Source organism: Oncorhynchus nerka, linkage group LG10 (assembly GCF_034236695.1).
Source record: "Oncorhynchus nerka isolate Pitt River linkage group LG10, Oner_Uvic_2.0, whole genome shotgun sequence".
Taxonomy (NCBI): Eukaryota; Metazoa; Chordata; class Actinopteri; order Salmoniformes; family Salmonidae; genus Oncorhynchus; species Oncorhynchus nerka.
Window position 1 is genome coordinate 76704047 of NC_088405.1, and position 13613 is coordinate 76717659.

A 13613-nucleotide genomic window follows, 5' to 3' on the forward strand; every position below is an offset into this window, starting at 1 on the left:
TCTCTCACACACACTCACAAACACACAGCCCGTATTGCTGCTTACTGTTGAGTGCTCAGTATGCAGCACAGTCAGAGCCACAGAAATAGGAAGTGCTGTATGAGCCGCAGAAGTTTGCAGACCCCTCTGGTTACATATTCCACCTCTTTTCAATGTCATGTTCATTATGCCCAGCACAATACCATTGTCTACATAATGTGAACAGTCCTTTAACCTCCTTTAAACGTTGGGGTACAACAGTTGAACTAAGCTTATGAGGCATTTATAAGTTAGTGTTCTTTAAAAATCAATTGGTAGATATAATACATTTATAAGTCCAAAAATGTATCTAGCAATGGCAGATTGCCCCTTAAAACTCTCACATTGGTACCAAAGGATCAGGGCCCATATTTATAGTCTTTCATTGTAGGAATGCTGATCTATTATCAGTTTTGCCTTTTAGATCTTAATGAATACAATAACATGGACAGTGGGGACCTGATCCTAGATCAGAAACTCTAACCCGAGACGCTTTATGTGCACAGGCCCAGAGGTACTATAGTAAAGAAAACTAAAATAACAGCACATATGCTCCAAACCCTTTTTGAGGAACTGTGGTTTCTCTATTAAGGGATTAGCTACCAGTGTTACAGCTACATGGGAGACTTCATTGACAGCAAAGCGTAATGTTACTCTTTATTAATGTTCATGGGGCCATATGAGCGCAAATGTACATATCCAACAACTATGTTCCAATAGACCATACTGTAAATAGAATAGTTCCCCATTAACCATTATGAGAATAGTACTTATTAGATCAGAGCAATAAAACATATGGGTATCTTTGGGGAGATACACAGAATTGTTATACATAGTTAACAGTCTTTGGAGACTACAGATAGCCCATAGATTCTAGGTAGATGTTCATGTTGACTTATCTGGAAAGATTTGCTCCAGTACACCTGAATGTGAAAAGGCAAAGGCATTGTGCTTCTGTGCATATACACTGATGTTAACTAGGCCCTCTCTCTTGTTGCCAGGAAACCGACTCTGGAGCCTATACCTGCGTGGCTTCCAGCTCCAGCGGAGAAACGATGTGGAGCGGTGTACTCACTGTTAAAGGTAAATGCCCACACACGTAGACACGCGCGCACACACACGCATGCACACGGACACAGTGAATGGTAAATCTACTGTAATAAACTCCTCCCTACAGTATTAGATTGCCTCTGCCATGTCATTGTCACGTTGGCATGAAGGATCGGGAGACAGACGCAGGAATGCGTAATAGTTTTTATTACTAAGCACAAATTACTGCGTGCCGTGTAAAGGCACGGGGGGATCCGTGACAGCAGAGCAACGACACCAGCATCGAGGACAATCACAGGAATGCATTGCAGGTCGATCAGGACCCGATGCAGCTGCTGAAGTTGCGTCGGACGGGCCAGTTGCTGCTGCCAAAGTTGCGGCGGCATTGGACGGACCAGTAGCAGTGGCGCCGGACAAACTAGTTGCAGCATCGTCGGACGGGCCAGTTGTAGCTGCCGAAGTTGCAGCAACGCCAGATGGACCAGACGCAGCATTGTCGGATGGGCCATTCCCGCTGTCTCCCTTAATGGTCGATTATTCTGTCACGTTGGTAACAATGATTTGGGAGACAGACGCAGGAATGCGTAATATAAAATACAAAAATGAAGCACAAATTCCGGCGTGCCATGTAAAGGCATGGGGACGAAGACCAAACAAACACGTAACAGAAACACAGGGTAGAAACCCAAACAAAAAAACTAGGAGTACCTTGAATAAATAAAACATGCACACAATGATTAACACATGGGACGAGACCCGTAATCATCTGCGCAATCCACAAGGGCACGAAAGCCCAAAACACACAGCACAGGTACTCACACGCACCAACTGACATTGTAACAATAATCAACCCCCAAATGGAAACCAAAGGGCAAATATATACAAATACAATCAGTGGGAATAGGGGCCAGGTGTGTCCCAGAAAGATCCGTGACAGTCATGCCCATATAAGATCATTGAATCAAGAAATAAGGCAGAGGTCTTGTGATATTGTGGTTGAAATCACACCTAGGGGCGTTGCTTGGCCCATGGCGAAGCAGAGGGATGCTGAGTTGGAATAAGTAGTGTCTTATCGCTGTTATGAAATGCTAATGTTTGATGAAGCTTGATAAGATGGTATTTAGTGCCTCGACCTGCAATCGACCTGCAATGCATCGTAAACCAACCAAACAGAAACTCTGATAATTCACAACTAAACTGTTATTCAGCCAGTCCTTCAAAGTCAGTTACTGTGATCAGGGCCAGGGTGTCGGTTCCATTTCAACTCCTTATTGACAATAATGTTGCTTTTCAATTCGTAATTACAGAATTTAAATGGAATTGACCTTATTGCATGAATTATTTATTCGTAACTCTTTAGACCACAAAAGGGCTTCCAACAACAGTTATATTGAGAATGGTACTACTAAATATAGGAGATTCACTACCATCCAGCTACCCTCTCATCCTCTGTCTCTATTGTCTCTTTTTAAATGCATTTTAAATAAAGTTTGATTTGATTGTGATTTTCAGAGAGTGGAGGTTCGTCTGTGCCCCAGGCATCAGAACCCTTCCAGCTACCGGGACCTCCCCAGAAGGCTGTGGTGACCGACGTGACCCGCAACAGTGTCACCCTCACCTGGCAGCCCAACGCCCATGAGGGGGGGGCTGCCGTCACCTCCTACATCATCGAGGCCTTCAGGTGGGTAGAGTCGACAGTAGAAGATAGACCTGGGCTGCGTTCTGTAGGGCTCAACTTTGTGGTACATTCTGTAGAACAGACAGAAAGAGAGATTTGAAAAACTGTTTTTTCTTAGAAGTAACACGAATCATCTGAAGACACACTTTCCCTAACACACATTTTCTATCCTCCAGCCCACTGCCCTCTCTCTAGCCAGAGGTTGCTGTGTGCAGCCATCCCTCATCGTTTCTTAATGGTGTGTCAGCACATGAGCCGTGTTAGCCGGGCATGACAGGCAGGAGGGCTCACCCCCCCCTGCAGACACCCAGACTCTGGCACCTTTCACATTCTAATCAACCCTAGCTAGGTTGGCAGCTGGCCCATGCTAAGCCACTCCCCAAATCTCCCAGCTGCCTCCACTTTGCTTTTATTCCACATCAAACAAATCAAAATCAAATCACATTTTATTGGTCGCAAACACATATTTAGCAGATGTTATTGCGGGTTTTACGTCCGTGGTTAGATGAATGAGACCAAAGCACAGCGTGGAAAGTGTTCATGATTTTTAAAACTGAACTCCGACAAAACAACAAAATAAAAAAAGGAACATAAAGTTCTGCAGCGCTAGACAGCAACTATGCAAAAACAAGATCCCACTATCTAAGCTGTGAAAAAGGGCTGCCTAAGTATGATCCCCAATCAGAGACAACGATAGACAGCTGCCTCTGATTGGGAACCCTACCCGGCCAACAAAGAAATAGAAAAACTAGAATGCACACCCAAATCACACCCAGACCGAACCAAATAGAGAAATAAAAAGGCTCTCAGAGGTCAGGGTGTGACAGCGGATGTAGCGAAATGCTTGTGTTCCTAGCTCCAACAGTTCAGTAATATCTAACAATTCACAACAATCTAAAAGTAAAATAAAGGAATGAAGAAATAATTAATACTGGATATATATTATTTAAAATATTAGGACGAGCAATGTCAGTGTATGTGCATGCGGCAGGTAGCCTAGTGGTTAGAGCATTGGACTTAATCCCCGAGCTGACAAGGTAAAAATTTGCTGTTCTGCCCCTGAACAAGGCAGTTAACCCACTGTTCCTAGGCCATCATTGAAAATAAGAATTTCTTCTTAACTGACTTGCCTAGTTAAATAAATGCAAAAATAAAATAAATATATACAGTACCAGTCAAAATTTTGGACACACCTACTCATTCAAGGGTTTTTCTTTATTTGGACTATTTTCTACATTGTAGAATAGTAGTCAAGACATCAAAACTATGAAACAGCACATATGGAATCATGAAGTAACTAAGAAAGTGTTAAACAAATCAAAATATATTTTATATTTGAGATTCTTCAAAGTAGCCACCGTTTGCCTTGATGACAGCTTTGCATACTCTTGGCATTCTCTCAACCAGCTTCATGAGGTAGTCACCTGGAAGGAATGCATTTCAATTAACAGGTGAGCCTTGTAAAAAGTTAAGTTGTAGAATGTCTTTCCTTCTTATTGCATTTGAGCCAATCAGTTGTGTTGTGACAAGATAGCGTTGGTATACAGAAGATAGCCCTATTTGGTAAAAGACCAAGTCCATATTATGGCAAGAACAGCTCAAAAAAGCAAAGAGAAACAACAGTCCATCATTACTTTAAGGCATGAAGGTCAGTCATTTCGGAATATTTCAAGAACTTTTAAAGTTTCCTTGAATGCAGTTGCAAAAACCATCAAGTGGTTTGTAATGACACACACATAAACACACCGTGATCAATTTATCGCGCCTTCATGGAAATTAGTGGGGTAATCTAAAATGGTAATGAATTTAAATGCGGATGGCACAGACAGACAAGTCCTTAGGCTATTGTACGCTGAGAGGAATTTTGCCCCCTCCCAACCTGACTCACTAGCCCCCTCATCCCTCTTCTCTCACCTTGCCCCCTGGGCAGTAGTTAGCACTGTGCCAAGTGGGCAAAATTGTGCTGGGGGCTGTGGGGGTGGGAGTGTCCAGGGAGAGAGAAGTGGGGATGAGTGTGTGTGTGACAATGGGGAGATGGAATCCAGACACATTGTTACTGTATGAAGAATGGCAGATGTACCATTCTAAAGGACATGCATGTTTATTGGGAAAGAGTGTATGTTTACGTGTGTATCTGTGTTTTCCTGTGTGTGTGTGCGTCCCACGCTTCAGCCTTTCCTCCGACAAAGTGACCTTAGATTTATCACTACCAGTATTGGGTGGTCTGCTAGAGGAATATTTATGGCTCGCGCAGCTTTTATATGTCTGTCGCCTAATTGCGCAGGTTAGCTGTAAAGTCACTAGTCTGCTGCTGTCTCTGGCAAGATGAAGAAAATAAAAAGTGAACGAATGGAGAGAAATGAGAAAAAATAAAAAAGCGAGGGGTGGAGGAGGTTGTCATGTGACCATGCCACTAAATAATAAGAGGTGACATTTAATCTAAATAAGAAGAGTCAGGAGAGGAAAATGCGGGACCGTCAAAGCCAAAGAAGCTCAACATGTTTCCCTCTACCTTCATCAGATGCGTTGTTCACAAGATTTATCACAGAGCGAAATAGTATCATTATGCAAGTGATCTCACACATTTTCATAAAAACAAGCAATTTTAAAAGGACAAAAAAAAACATAAGACTTGACAGAAACACAGCTCGAATTATTGTTATTGTAATCAGAATGAAGACAGTGAATAATAGTTTATCACTATAGAGTAATGACATCGTTGTCACTACAGGGAATAAGGAAGGCTTGCCCTGCACAGTAACTTTACTAACATAAGTGGAAATGACACGACATCATTGTCTGTGGTCTCTTGCTCTAGCCAATCAGCAGGCAGTATGTGGCAAACGGTGGCTGACCTGGTAAAGTTGGAGAAACACACTGTCAGCGGTCTCTTTCCCAACACCATCTACCTGTTCATCGTCCGAGCGGTCAACGCCTACGGGCTGAGTGACCCCAGCCCCATCTCTGAGCCCGTCCGCACACAAGGTCAGTACCTGGGAGGGGATATAACAGCTTTACTGGACATTTACTATGAAAGACAATTGAAAAAAAATGTAAGCATTACAAGGTGGGTGTTAGTGTAGAGAGAGCGTGAAAGTTTGAAAGTGAAAACTTTTTTTCTCAAATTTTGAAGCATTTCATCATGAAAGCATGGCGATTTGAAGGCTTCATAAAAAACTATTTAGATTATTTCAATCAAGTGTATATGAGCTACAGTAAGCATCTACTATAGTTTTACTGTTATTGTGTTTCTGATGTTTGTTAATGTTGTGTTTGCAGATGGGAGTCCTACAGGTCAGGGAGTGGACCACAGGCAGGTCCAGAGAGAGTTGGGAGAGGTGGGTGTTCATCTTCAGGAGCCTGTCACACTCACTGCCTCCAGTGTTCAAGTATCATGGATGGTGAGTACCCTGACCTGAGTTTTTACATATTCTTTCACAGGAGAAATACCATCTGTAACGATGTGCGCTGAGAGTCGGGAAGAAAGTTCAGGTAGTGAGTGTTTAATAAAAATTAACGGAACATAATACAAAACAAGAAACACTAACAGCACAGACAGGAAACTGAAACCGAAACAATGACGCCTGGGGAAGGAACCAAAGGGAGTGACATATATAGGAAGGTAATCAGGGAAGTGATGAGTCTAGGTGAGTCTGATGACCTGCAGGTGAGCGTAACGACGGTGACAGGTGTGCGCCATAACGAGCAGCCTGCTGACCTAGAGGCCGGAGAGGGAGCACACGTGACACCATCAGTTGTACTTTCACACTCTGGAATGTTTTGTTTTTTTGACTGTATATCCATTTCCAATGGCAGTAAAACTGTAATTCATAAATGTCTCTTTTTTTCTCTCTTTCCACCCTTTTCTTCTGTCATTCCCCAGGTAGACCGTCAGTCCCAGTACATCCAGGGCTACCGGCTCCTCTACCGGCCCAGCGGTGGCACCTGGCAGCTGCAGGATATCAAGGCCCCGTCAGAGCGCCTGGCCGTGGTCACCAACCTGCTCACAGGCACAGAGTATGAGATCAAGATCCGGCCCTACTTCGACGAGTTCCAGGGCAAGGACAGTCGGCTGCTGCTGATCAGAACAGCAGTGGAAGGTAAGACTGGCTTGAAGCTACTGATACTCACAACTTCTGATGAGACTGACACAAGCCCTTTTGAGACCGAGGCTCTCCTAATATGGACATGGTACACTTGAGATCGCCTATGTCCATAATGGAGGGAATGGTGGGTAACAAGGGTTTTAAAATAGGTTTTTCTCAATGGGACTTCCAGGTTCAAATAAAGGCTTTTAAAGTGGCGATTGATTGGTCATACTCAGACGTTGCTGTCAAAGAAAATGTGCCCTCAGTCAATTCACCCAGCAAAATAAGGGTGAAATACAAAATACATTCTAGAAGTGGTTTTTAAATAAAACCTTTTAGTACTTGTCTTGAAACATTTTGAGGACTCTGGCTTTTTGAAAATAGCTAGCTGTTCAGGAGCCTCTAGGAGTCACATTACAGTCGAAGCAATTGGATTGCAATTCCCAACACCTGTGTGACCTTTACATCCTGTTATGAAGACGAAGCACTGTTTATAGTTCAATAACCATTTGATGGCATTTGATGGAGTCGGCCATTTTCATCATTCTCAAATCATATTTTTGCTATTTTGCCAAATGTCCCTATTTCATTTTTTCATATCAGTTTTTTTTTTCACACCTTGCTCGTATCTCTTCTCCTGCAGTCCCGAGCGCCCCTCCCAGAGCAGTCAACGTGGTTACAGTGAAGCTGAGCAACAGCTCCAGTATTAGTGTGTCCTGGGAGCCTCCTCCCGCCGACATGCAGAATGGAATAATCCAGGAGTACAAGGTATGCTGACAGAGAAAATGGCATGATGATTGGATCTGTCCAAAAAGGTGCATCTACGTTTTTTGGAATTTTTGTATAAACAAAATGGAAATGACATAATAATAGTTACATAATTACGACATAGTTTATTTGGGATTCATTAAAACAAGTAATGGGAAACAAAGGAGTAGCTATGAATTGTTTAGATTTATTTGAAGCAAGTATCAGAAAGTACCCAGTTACCAAATAAGTTATTTTCTAAATAACAAAATATAATGTAAACACCAGCTCAAACAGGACTGTAAAATAAATTGTGTCTATATAATGACTTCCTCAGAGTCACAACAGGCAGTCCTAATAGCATGTTGACGTTTACTGTCATGAGTCTCGTCCTGGAGGCAGAACTGAGTGATTTCTTCTTAGATAGGCCAGCTACAATATCAAAATTGGCTATATTGTAAAAAAATATATATAAAAACTCAAATTAATTTTTTAAAATCTTCATTTAAGGTTAGGCTTAGCAGTGTGGTTAAGGTTAGTGTTAGGTTAGGTTTAAAATCAGATTTTATGACTTTGTGGCTGTGCAGAGCTGCCTTCAGAACAAGATTCATGACGGAAAAAACGCTAACCTGCGTCCTAATTTGGACAACGCAAATTTGACCTCTTCCATCTCACACCAACTCACCGTCCTCCAACCATCAACAGGTGTGGTGTGTGGGCAATGACACCCAGACCCGCTACCACATCAACACCACCGTAGATGGCACTGTCCTCTCCACCGTACTCAAGGGGCTGCTGCCAGGCATCCTGTACCAGGTGGAGGTGGCAGCGGTGACCAGCACCAGAGTGGGCATCCACAGCCAGCCTGTGTCCGTCCTCATCAGTGAGTCCCCTCAGAACCACAAGCTAGCAGAATTAGACATTTCAGTTCTGCGATATCAAGGAGATAGTGGGGGTAGCTAAAATTACTGAAATTATTGCACAGCATTTCTTTTATTACATTTAAATGTTTGGTCATTTAGCAGACGCTCTTATCTAGAGCGATTTACAGGAGCAATTAGGATTAAGTTCCTTGCTCAAGGGCATATTGACAGATTTTTCACCTATTCGGCTAAGGGATTCGAGGTTGGTTATAATACTTAACAGGTAAAAGTTCAATATCCCTCCACTAACTACTTGCCGCTTTCCTTCAGAGCTGCCAGTGGAGGCACCGTCAGTGCCCGGTACCGGGGGGGGCGCGGAGGGTGATGAGAGCAGCGTGAGCCTGGCCGAGCAGATTACTGATGTGGTGAAGCAGCCGGCATTCATCGCTGGGATCGGCGGGGCCTGCTGGGTCATCCTCATGGGTTTCAGCGTGTGGATCTACTGCCGCCGCAAGAAGAGGAAGGAGCTTAGTCACTACACTGCATCGTTCAACTACACGCCTGCTGGTACTTGACACTTTATATGATGCAATCTTTACACACCACTAAATGTTACTTTACCACAATATCAAAGAAGTATGTTGTAACCCACCTTACCATATCAAGTATTCCACTGCACTTTACAAAAGGCTACTATTAGACCTTAAAGTTACCTAACAAAATATTTACTTATTGCATTCTAATATATTGGCAAACTTGCACTTTACAATGGAGTGCAATGGAGTAGAAACTTCTGTTTTCTCTTTTCAAAACTGGTTGAATGACTATTTTTACCCTGTAGGCACCTGAAACTTACCCAAAGTGACAACGAGAATCACCTGCCTCCAACCAAATTCATTTGAATTCTTCTGAATTCGTAATACTTTTTTTTTTTAAATCTACATTTCAGTTTAGATGTTTTACTTTGTGCAGTTGTAAATCAAACAAATCCTTGTGTGAACACCAAAATAGTCTTTCAATGCATTAAAGGGGCCATCTGCAGTTGCTACATCCATTTTCGGGCTTATAACTTAATGATATGTACCCATTGATTCTTGAAGAATATAACATATACAGTAAATGCCTTGCGAGCTTTGTTCAACTGTCATACCTCATCAGAACCCAAAATATAAGGTTGTTTTACTCAAATGTTTGGAACAAAGCAAATGTAAACAAACACTATACAGCCTGAAAACATGGTTAGAACTATAATTTTGATATCATGGACGGTCAGTCCATAGCTTTGTCTATAAATTTGAGTGGTTACATTTCTCCAGCCCCATCTCTCAGCTTTTTACTGAAACAGAATATGAATGCGCTTTATTTTTTTCAAATGCTGATTCCTGCTTAAGGGTTGCCAATATATTACAGCGAACTGTACCATACTGCACTGTGGAAACCTTACTGTATTTTACCTTGCCATTCGCAGTTGGCTTTCCACATGGAGAGACATCTGGACTTAGTGGAAGGTAAGGATCCCTGTTTATGTCATTTCAAGTTGATTTTCACATTCTTATATTAGTCCTTTTTTTGTAATGTGATGAGAACAAAGTTGTGGATTGACATCAGATATGATCATAGTGTGTGACTACCTACATGTACATATTACCTCAATTACCTTGTCTAACTGGTGGCCCCGCACATTGACTCTGTACCGGTACCCCCTGTGTATAGCCTCGCTATTGTTATTTTACTGCTGCTCTTTAATTATTTGGTACCTTTTATTTCTTATTTCTTGTAGGTATTTTTCTTAAAACTGCATTGTAAGTGTTTCACTGTAAGGTCTACTACACCTGTTGTATTCGGCGCATGTGACAAATAAAAATGGATTTGATTTGATTAATTGTGTTTTAGGCCTGGCATGCTGGGTGGCAACATGGGCAACTACCCATGGCTGGCAGACTCTTGGCCCACCACCAACCTGGTCCACGGTGGCAAGGAGGCTGTCAAATGTTGCACCTCCAAACATGACACGGCAGAGAGATACTACAATGGTATGAGACACGGCATGATTCTGCTCACGATGGCCATTTTGTTTTGTATAAACATGAATGGTATACTACGGGGCTGCCAACTACGCAATTCTCTGTCCATGTACGCAGGTACGAGTTCCGGGTTAAAAGTATGCAGAAATGAATAGGGTCTGATTTTTTTGTTTTTTGTTTTTACATTTTAATAAAAAATAAATCCACTGAGTAAATCTAACAGCAGTTCACTCGCATTTGCTAGTGAAAGAAAGAATACCCTCTTGCTAGGGACAGAGGTCCCAGGCAGAGCCAAGTAGCGCCTTGCTAACATGGCAACATGAGGGTATATTAACTCTTTGGTCTTCCACCATGTAAGTGGATCAGCATCCAGGGGACTACAGTCCACTTCCCTGTATGAGGTCACCTCCTCCTCTATGACCTTGACCTTTGACTTGGGTCCCTGCTCCTGGGTTGTGAACAACTCTCCAAAAAGCTCAGTCATGGCAGACTTGTTTTCTGGAGGAGAACCCCTGTCACCTGCCGTCTCTGGAGAGGGGTTAGCTCCTGTGGTATCTGTGGCTTGACCCTGCAGAATTAAATTAGATGAAAACACTATCTGTGAAGTGGCTTTAAAAATATGATTTGATGTTAGAAATATATATCAGACACTATTATGACCATTACAATTATTACCTTATAATGAATTGTTCAATCACTAATTAATAAATGTCACATGAACAAAATAATTACAATACCTGTTGTATATTGGTCACAATCTCTGCTGTGAGTTCATTGTAGACTCTCAGACGAGCAGCAGCATCCAGGTACAGCAGGGACTTGAACCGGGGTCCGAAGCGGTGCTCTTGTGTAAGAAGTCTTGGACCAGGGTCAGCATATCTAGGCTCCAGGTTAACTCTGATAGCAGTCTTGACATCCCTTACTGCGGGTTCATCTTCATCAGATGCCACCATTGATTTCAGGACCATTGTTTTCATAGGCAGGACCATGGAAACTGATGGAAGGCTCTCAGTGCATATCAGTGTTGTGACTGTTTTGAGAGGTTTGCACACTTTGATAACTTCCTCTGCTAGTCTTATGTTATTTTCAGACAGTCACAATATCTTTCACATTCTTCCTCACAGCTTGATCAGTCAGTGTAGAATGCACAGTAACTTTCTGCTCAAGGTGTCTCTCAACCATGTCATGGCTTGAATTCCATCTAGTAGGGACATCTTGGATTAATTTGTGGTTTGGCAGCTCCAGCATCTCCTGATTTGTCTAAAACATGTGCAGCAGTTGTGCTTTTATGAAAGAGGGATACCACCGTCCTGATCTTTGCTAGGAGGCAAGAGATTGGATTCACTGACATTGCTTTTTGAGATGCTAGATGAATAACGTGAGCAAAGCATCCTGTGGCCCCAATCCAGTTAGTCCAACGGCATTTACAATATTTCTAGCGTTGTCAGTGTTCACAGGAATTGTTACGTTATCCCCCTCCAACTTCCACACGGCAACTACGTGACTCTCAAGGGGACGTGTTTGAAGGAGATGGCTTTTTATCTCCCATTCTGCCGTAATGAAATGAGCCGTTACAGTATGGTAGCTCTAGACGTCCAACTGTCTGTTGTTAAGCAACAGACCTCATTCCTGACAACTTGCTCTCAAGTAGTTTTTTGGGGTTTAAATAAGGCAATCATTAATGTCTGGGCAAGATGTGTACAGGAAGGAATAGTGAAGCGCGGCTCGACCACTTTAAACATGTTTCTGAACCCTGCATTCTATACCACAGAGAAGGGTCTCATATCCGCCGCTATGAATTTTGCCTTCGCTCCGTTGATTTCTTTAGCCCTACCGGAGTCAGCCACATATTGTTGCCTGAAGGCTGTGGGGAGAAGTGGTTGCCGTTTCATTTTTTCACCTAGTCACACTGATTGGCACTTTGGGGTGATGTCGGCGCAAAAGAGTAGTCATGTTACTCATATTGAAACTCGAATAGGCTATCAGCAATGAACAGAGCCTAGATGTTGTAGATGTTGTATCCACCACTCTAATAGGCTATCAGCAATGAACAGAGCCTAGATGTTGTAGATGGTGTATCCACCACTCTAATAGGCTATCAGCAATGAACAGAGCCTATATGTTGTAGATGGTGTATCCACCACTCTAATAGGCTATCAGCAATGAACAGAGCCTAGATGTTGTAGATGTTATATCCACCACTCTAATAGGCTATCAGCAATGAACAGAGCCTAGATGTTGTAGATGTTATATCCACCACTCTAACAGGCTATCAGCAATGAACAGAGCCTAGATGTTGTAGATGTTATATCCACCACTCTAACAGGCTATCAGCAATGAACAGAGCCTAGATGTTGTAGATGTTTTATCCACCACTCTAACAGGCTATCAGCAATGAACAGAGCCTACATGTTGTAGATGTTATATCCACCACTCTAACAGGCTATCAGCAATGAACAGAGCCTACACGTTGTAGATGTTATATCCACCACTCTAATAGGCTATCAGCAATGAACAGAACCTACATGTTGTAGATGTTATATCCACCACTCTAACAGGATATCAGCAATGAACAGAGCCTAGATGTTGTAGATGTTATATCCACCACTCTAATAGGCTATCAGTAATGAACAGAGCCTAGATGTTGTAGATGTTTTATCCACCACTCGTTGGCAATCCCCGTTATAGTTTACAGGGATACTGAAATGTTCCCAGAAGGCAGACCTGAATGATACTGGGGCGTCTTCTAGTTGTGGCTCGCCAATGCTTGCCATGTTGCTCCCCTGCATTTAGCTAACTGCTAATTCCTTCATAAGCTAATTGCTGCTACGACGGTCTCTCAGCTCTGTTCTCGCTGGAGTGAAATAACTAATGAGCGGAGCTGCAGACAACTATCAACTACTTTATTACTATGTGGATATTTTTCCCACGCTAATTTATACGTCATTGGTTTATGCAATAATATTATTTTTACAATGAAATATATATACATATATAATATATGATTCATGTATTGTTCGGTTCGCAGTACGTACCGAACCGTGCACCGTGGACCCTGTACCAAACTGTTCAATACGAATACATGGACCTTTTCACCCCTAACTGTAACTGTAATTATGATCCACGTCACAAAAAGCATTACAAA

General features: G+C 42.4%; 1 protein-coding gene across 2 annotated transcripts in view; it reads left to right on the top strand.

Annotated features, from left to right (window-relative positions):
- The window catches only part of LOC115136013 (roundabout homolog 2-like), a 122235-nt gene that overhangs the window by 98481 nt on the left and 10141 nt on the right, over positions 1–13613 (top strand). For both annotated transcript variants that reach the window (XM_029671338.2, XM_065023755.1), the window contains exons 10-19: positions 1020–1101; positions 2581–2749; positions 5565–5731; positions 6026–6147; positions 6630–6846; positions 7478–7602; positions 8287–8464; positions 8775–9011; positions 9913–9952; positions 10338–10477. In XM_029671338.2, coding sequence (XP_029527198.2) covers positions 1020–1101; positions 2581–2749; positions 5565–5731; positions 6026–6147; positions 6630–6846; positions 7478–7602; positions 8287–8464; positions 8775–9011; positions 9913–9952; positions 10338–10477 — 1477 coding nt within the window. The remainder of the gene's footprint in view (positions 1–1019; positions 1102–2580; positions 2750–5564; positions 5732–6025; positions 6148–6629; positions 6847–7477; positions 7603–8286; positions 8465–8774; positions 9012–9912; positions 9953–10337; positions 10478–13613) is intronic.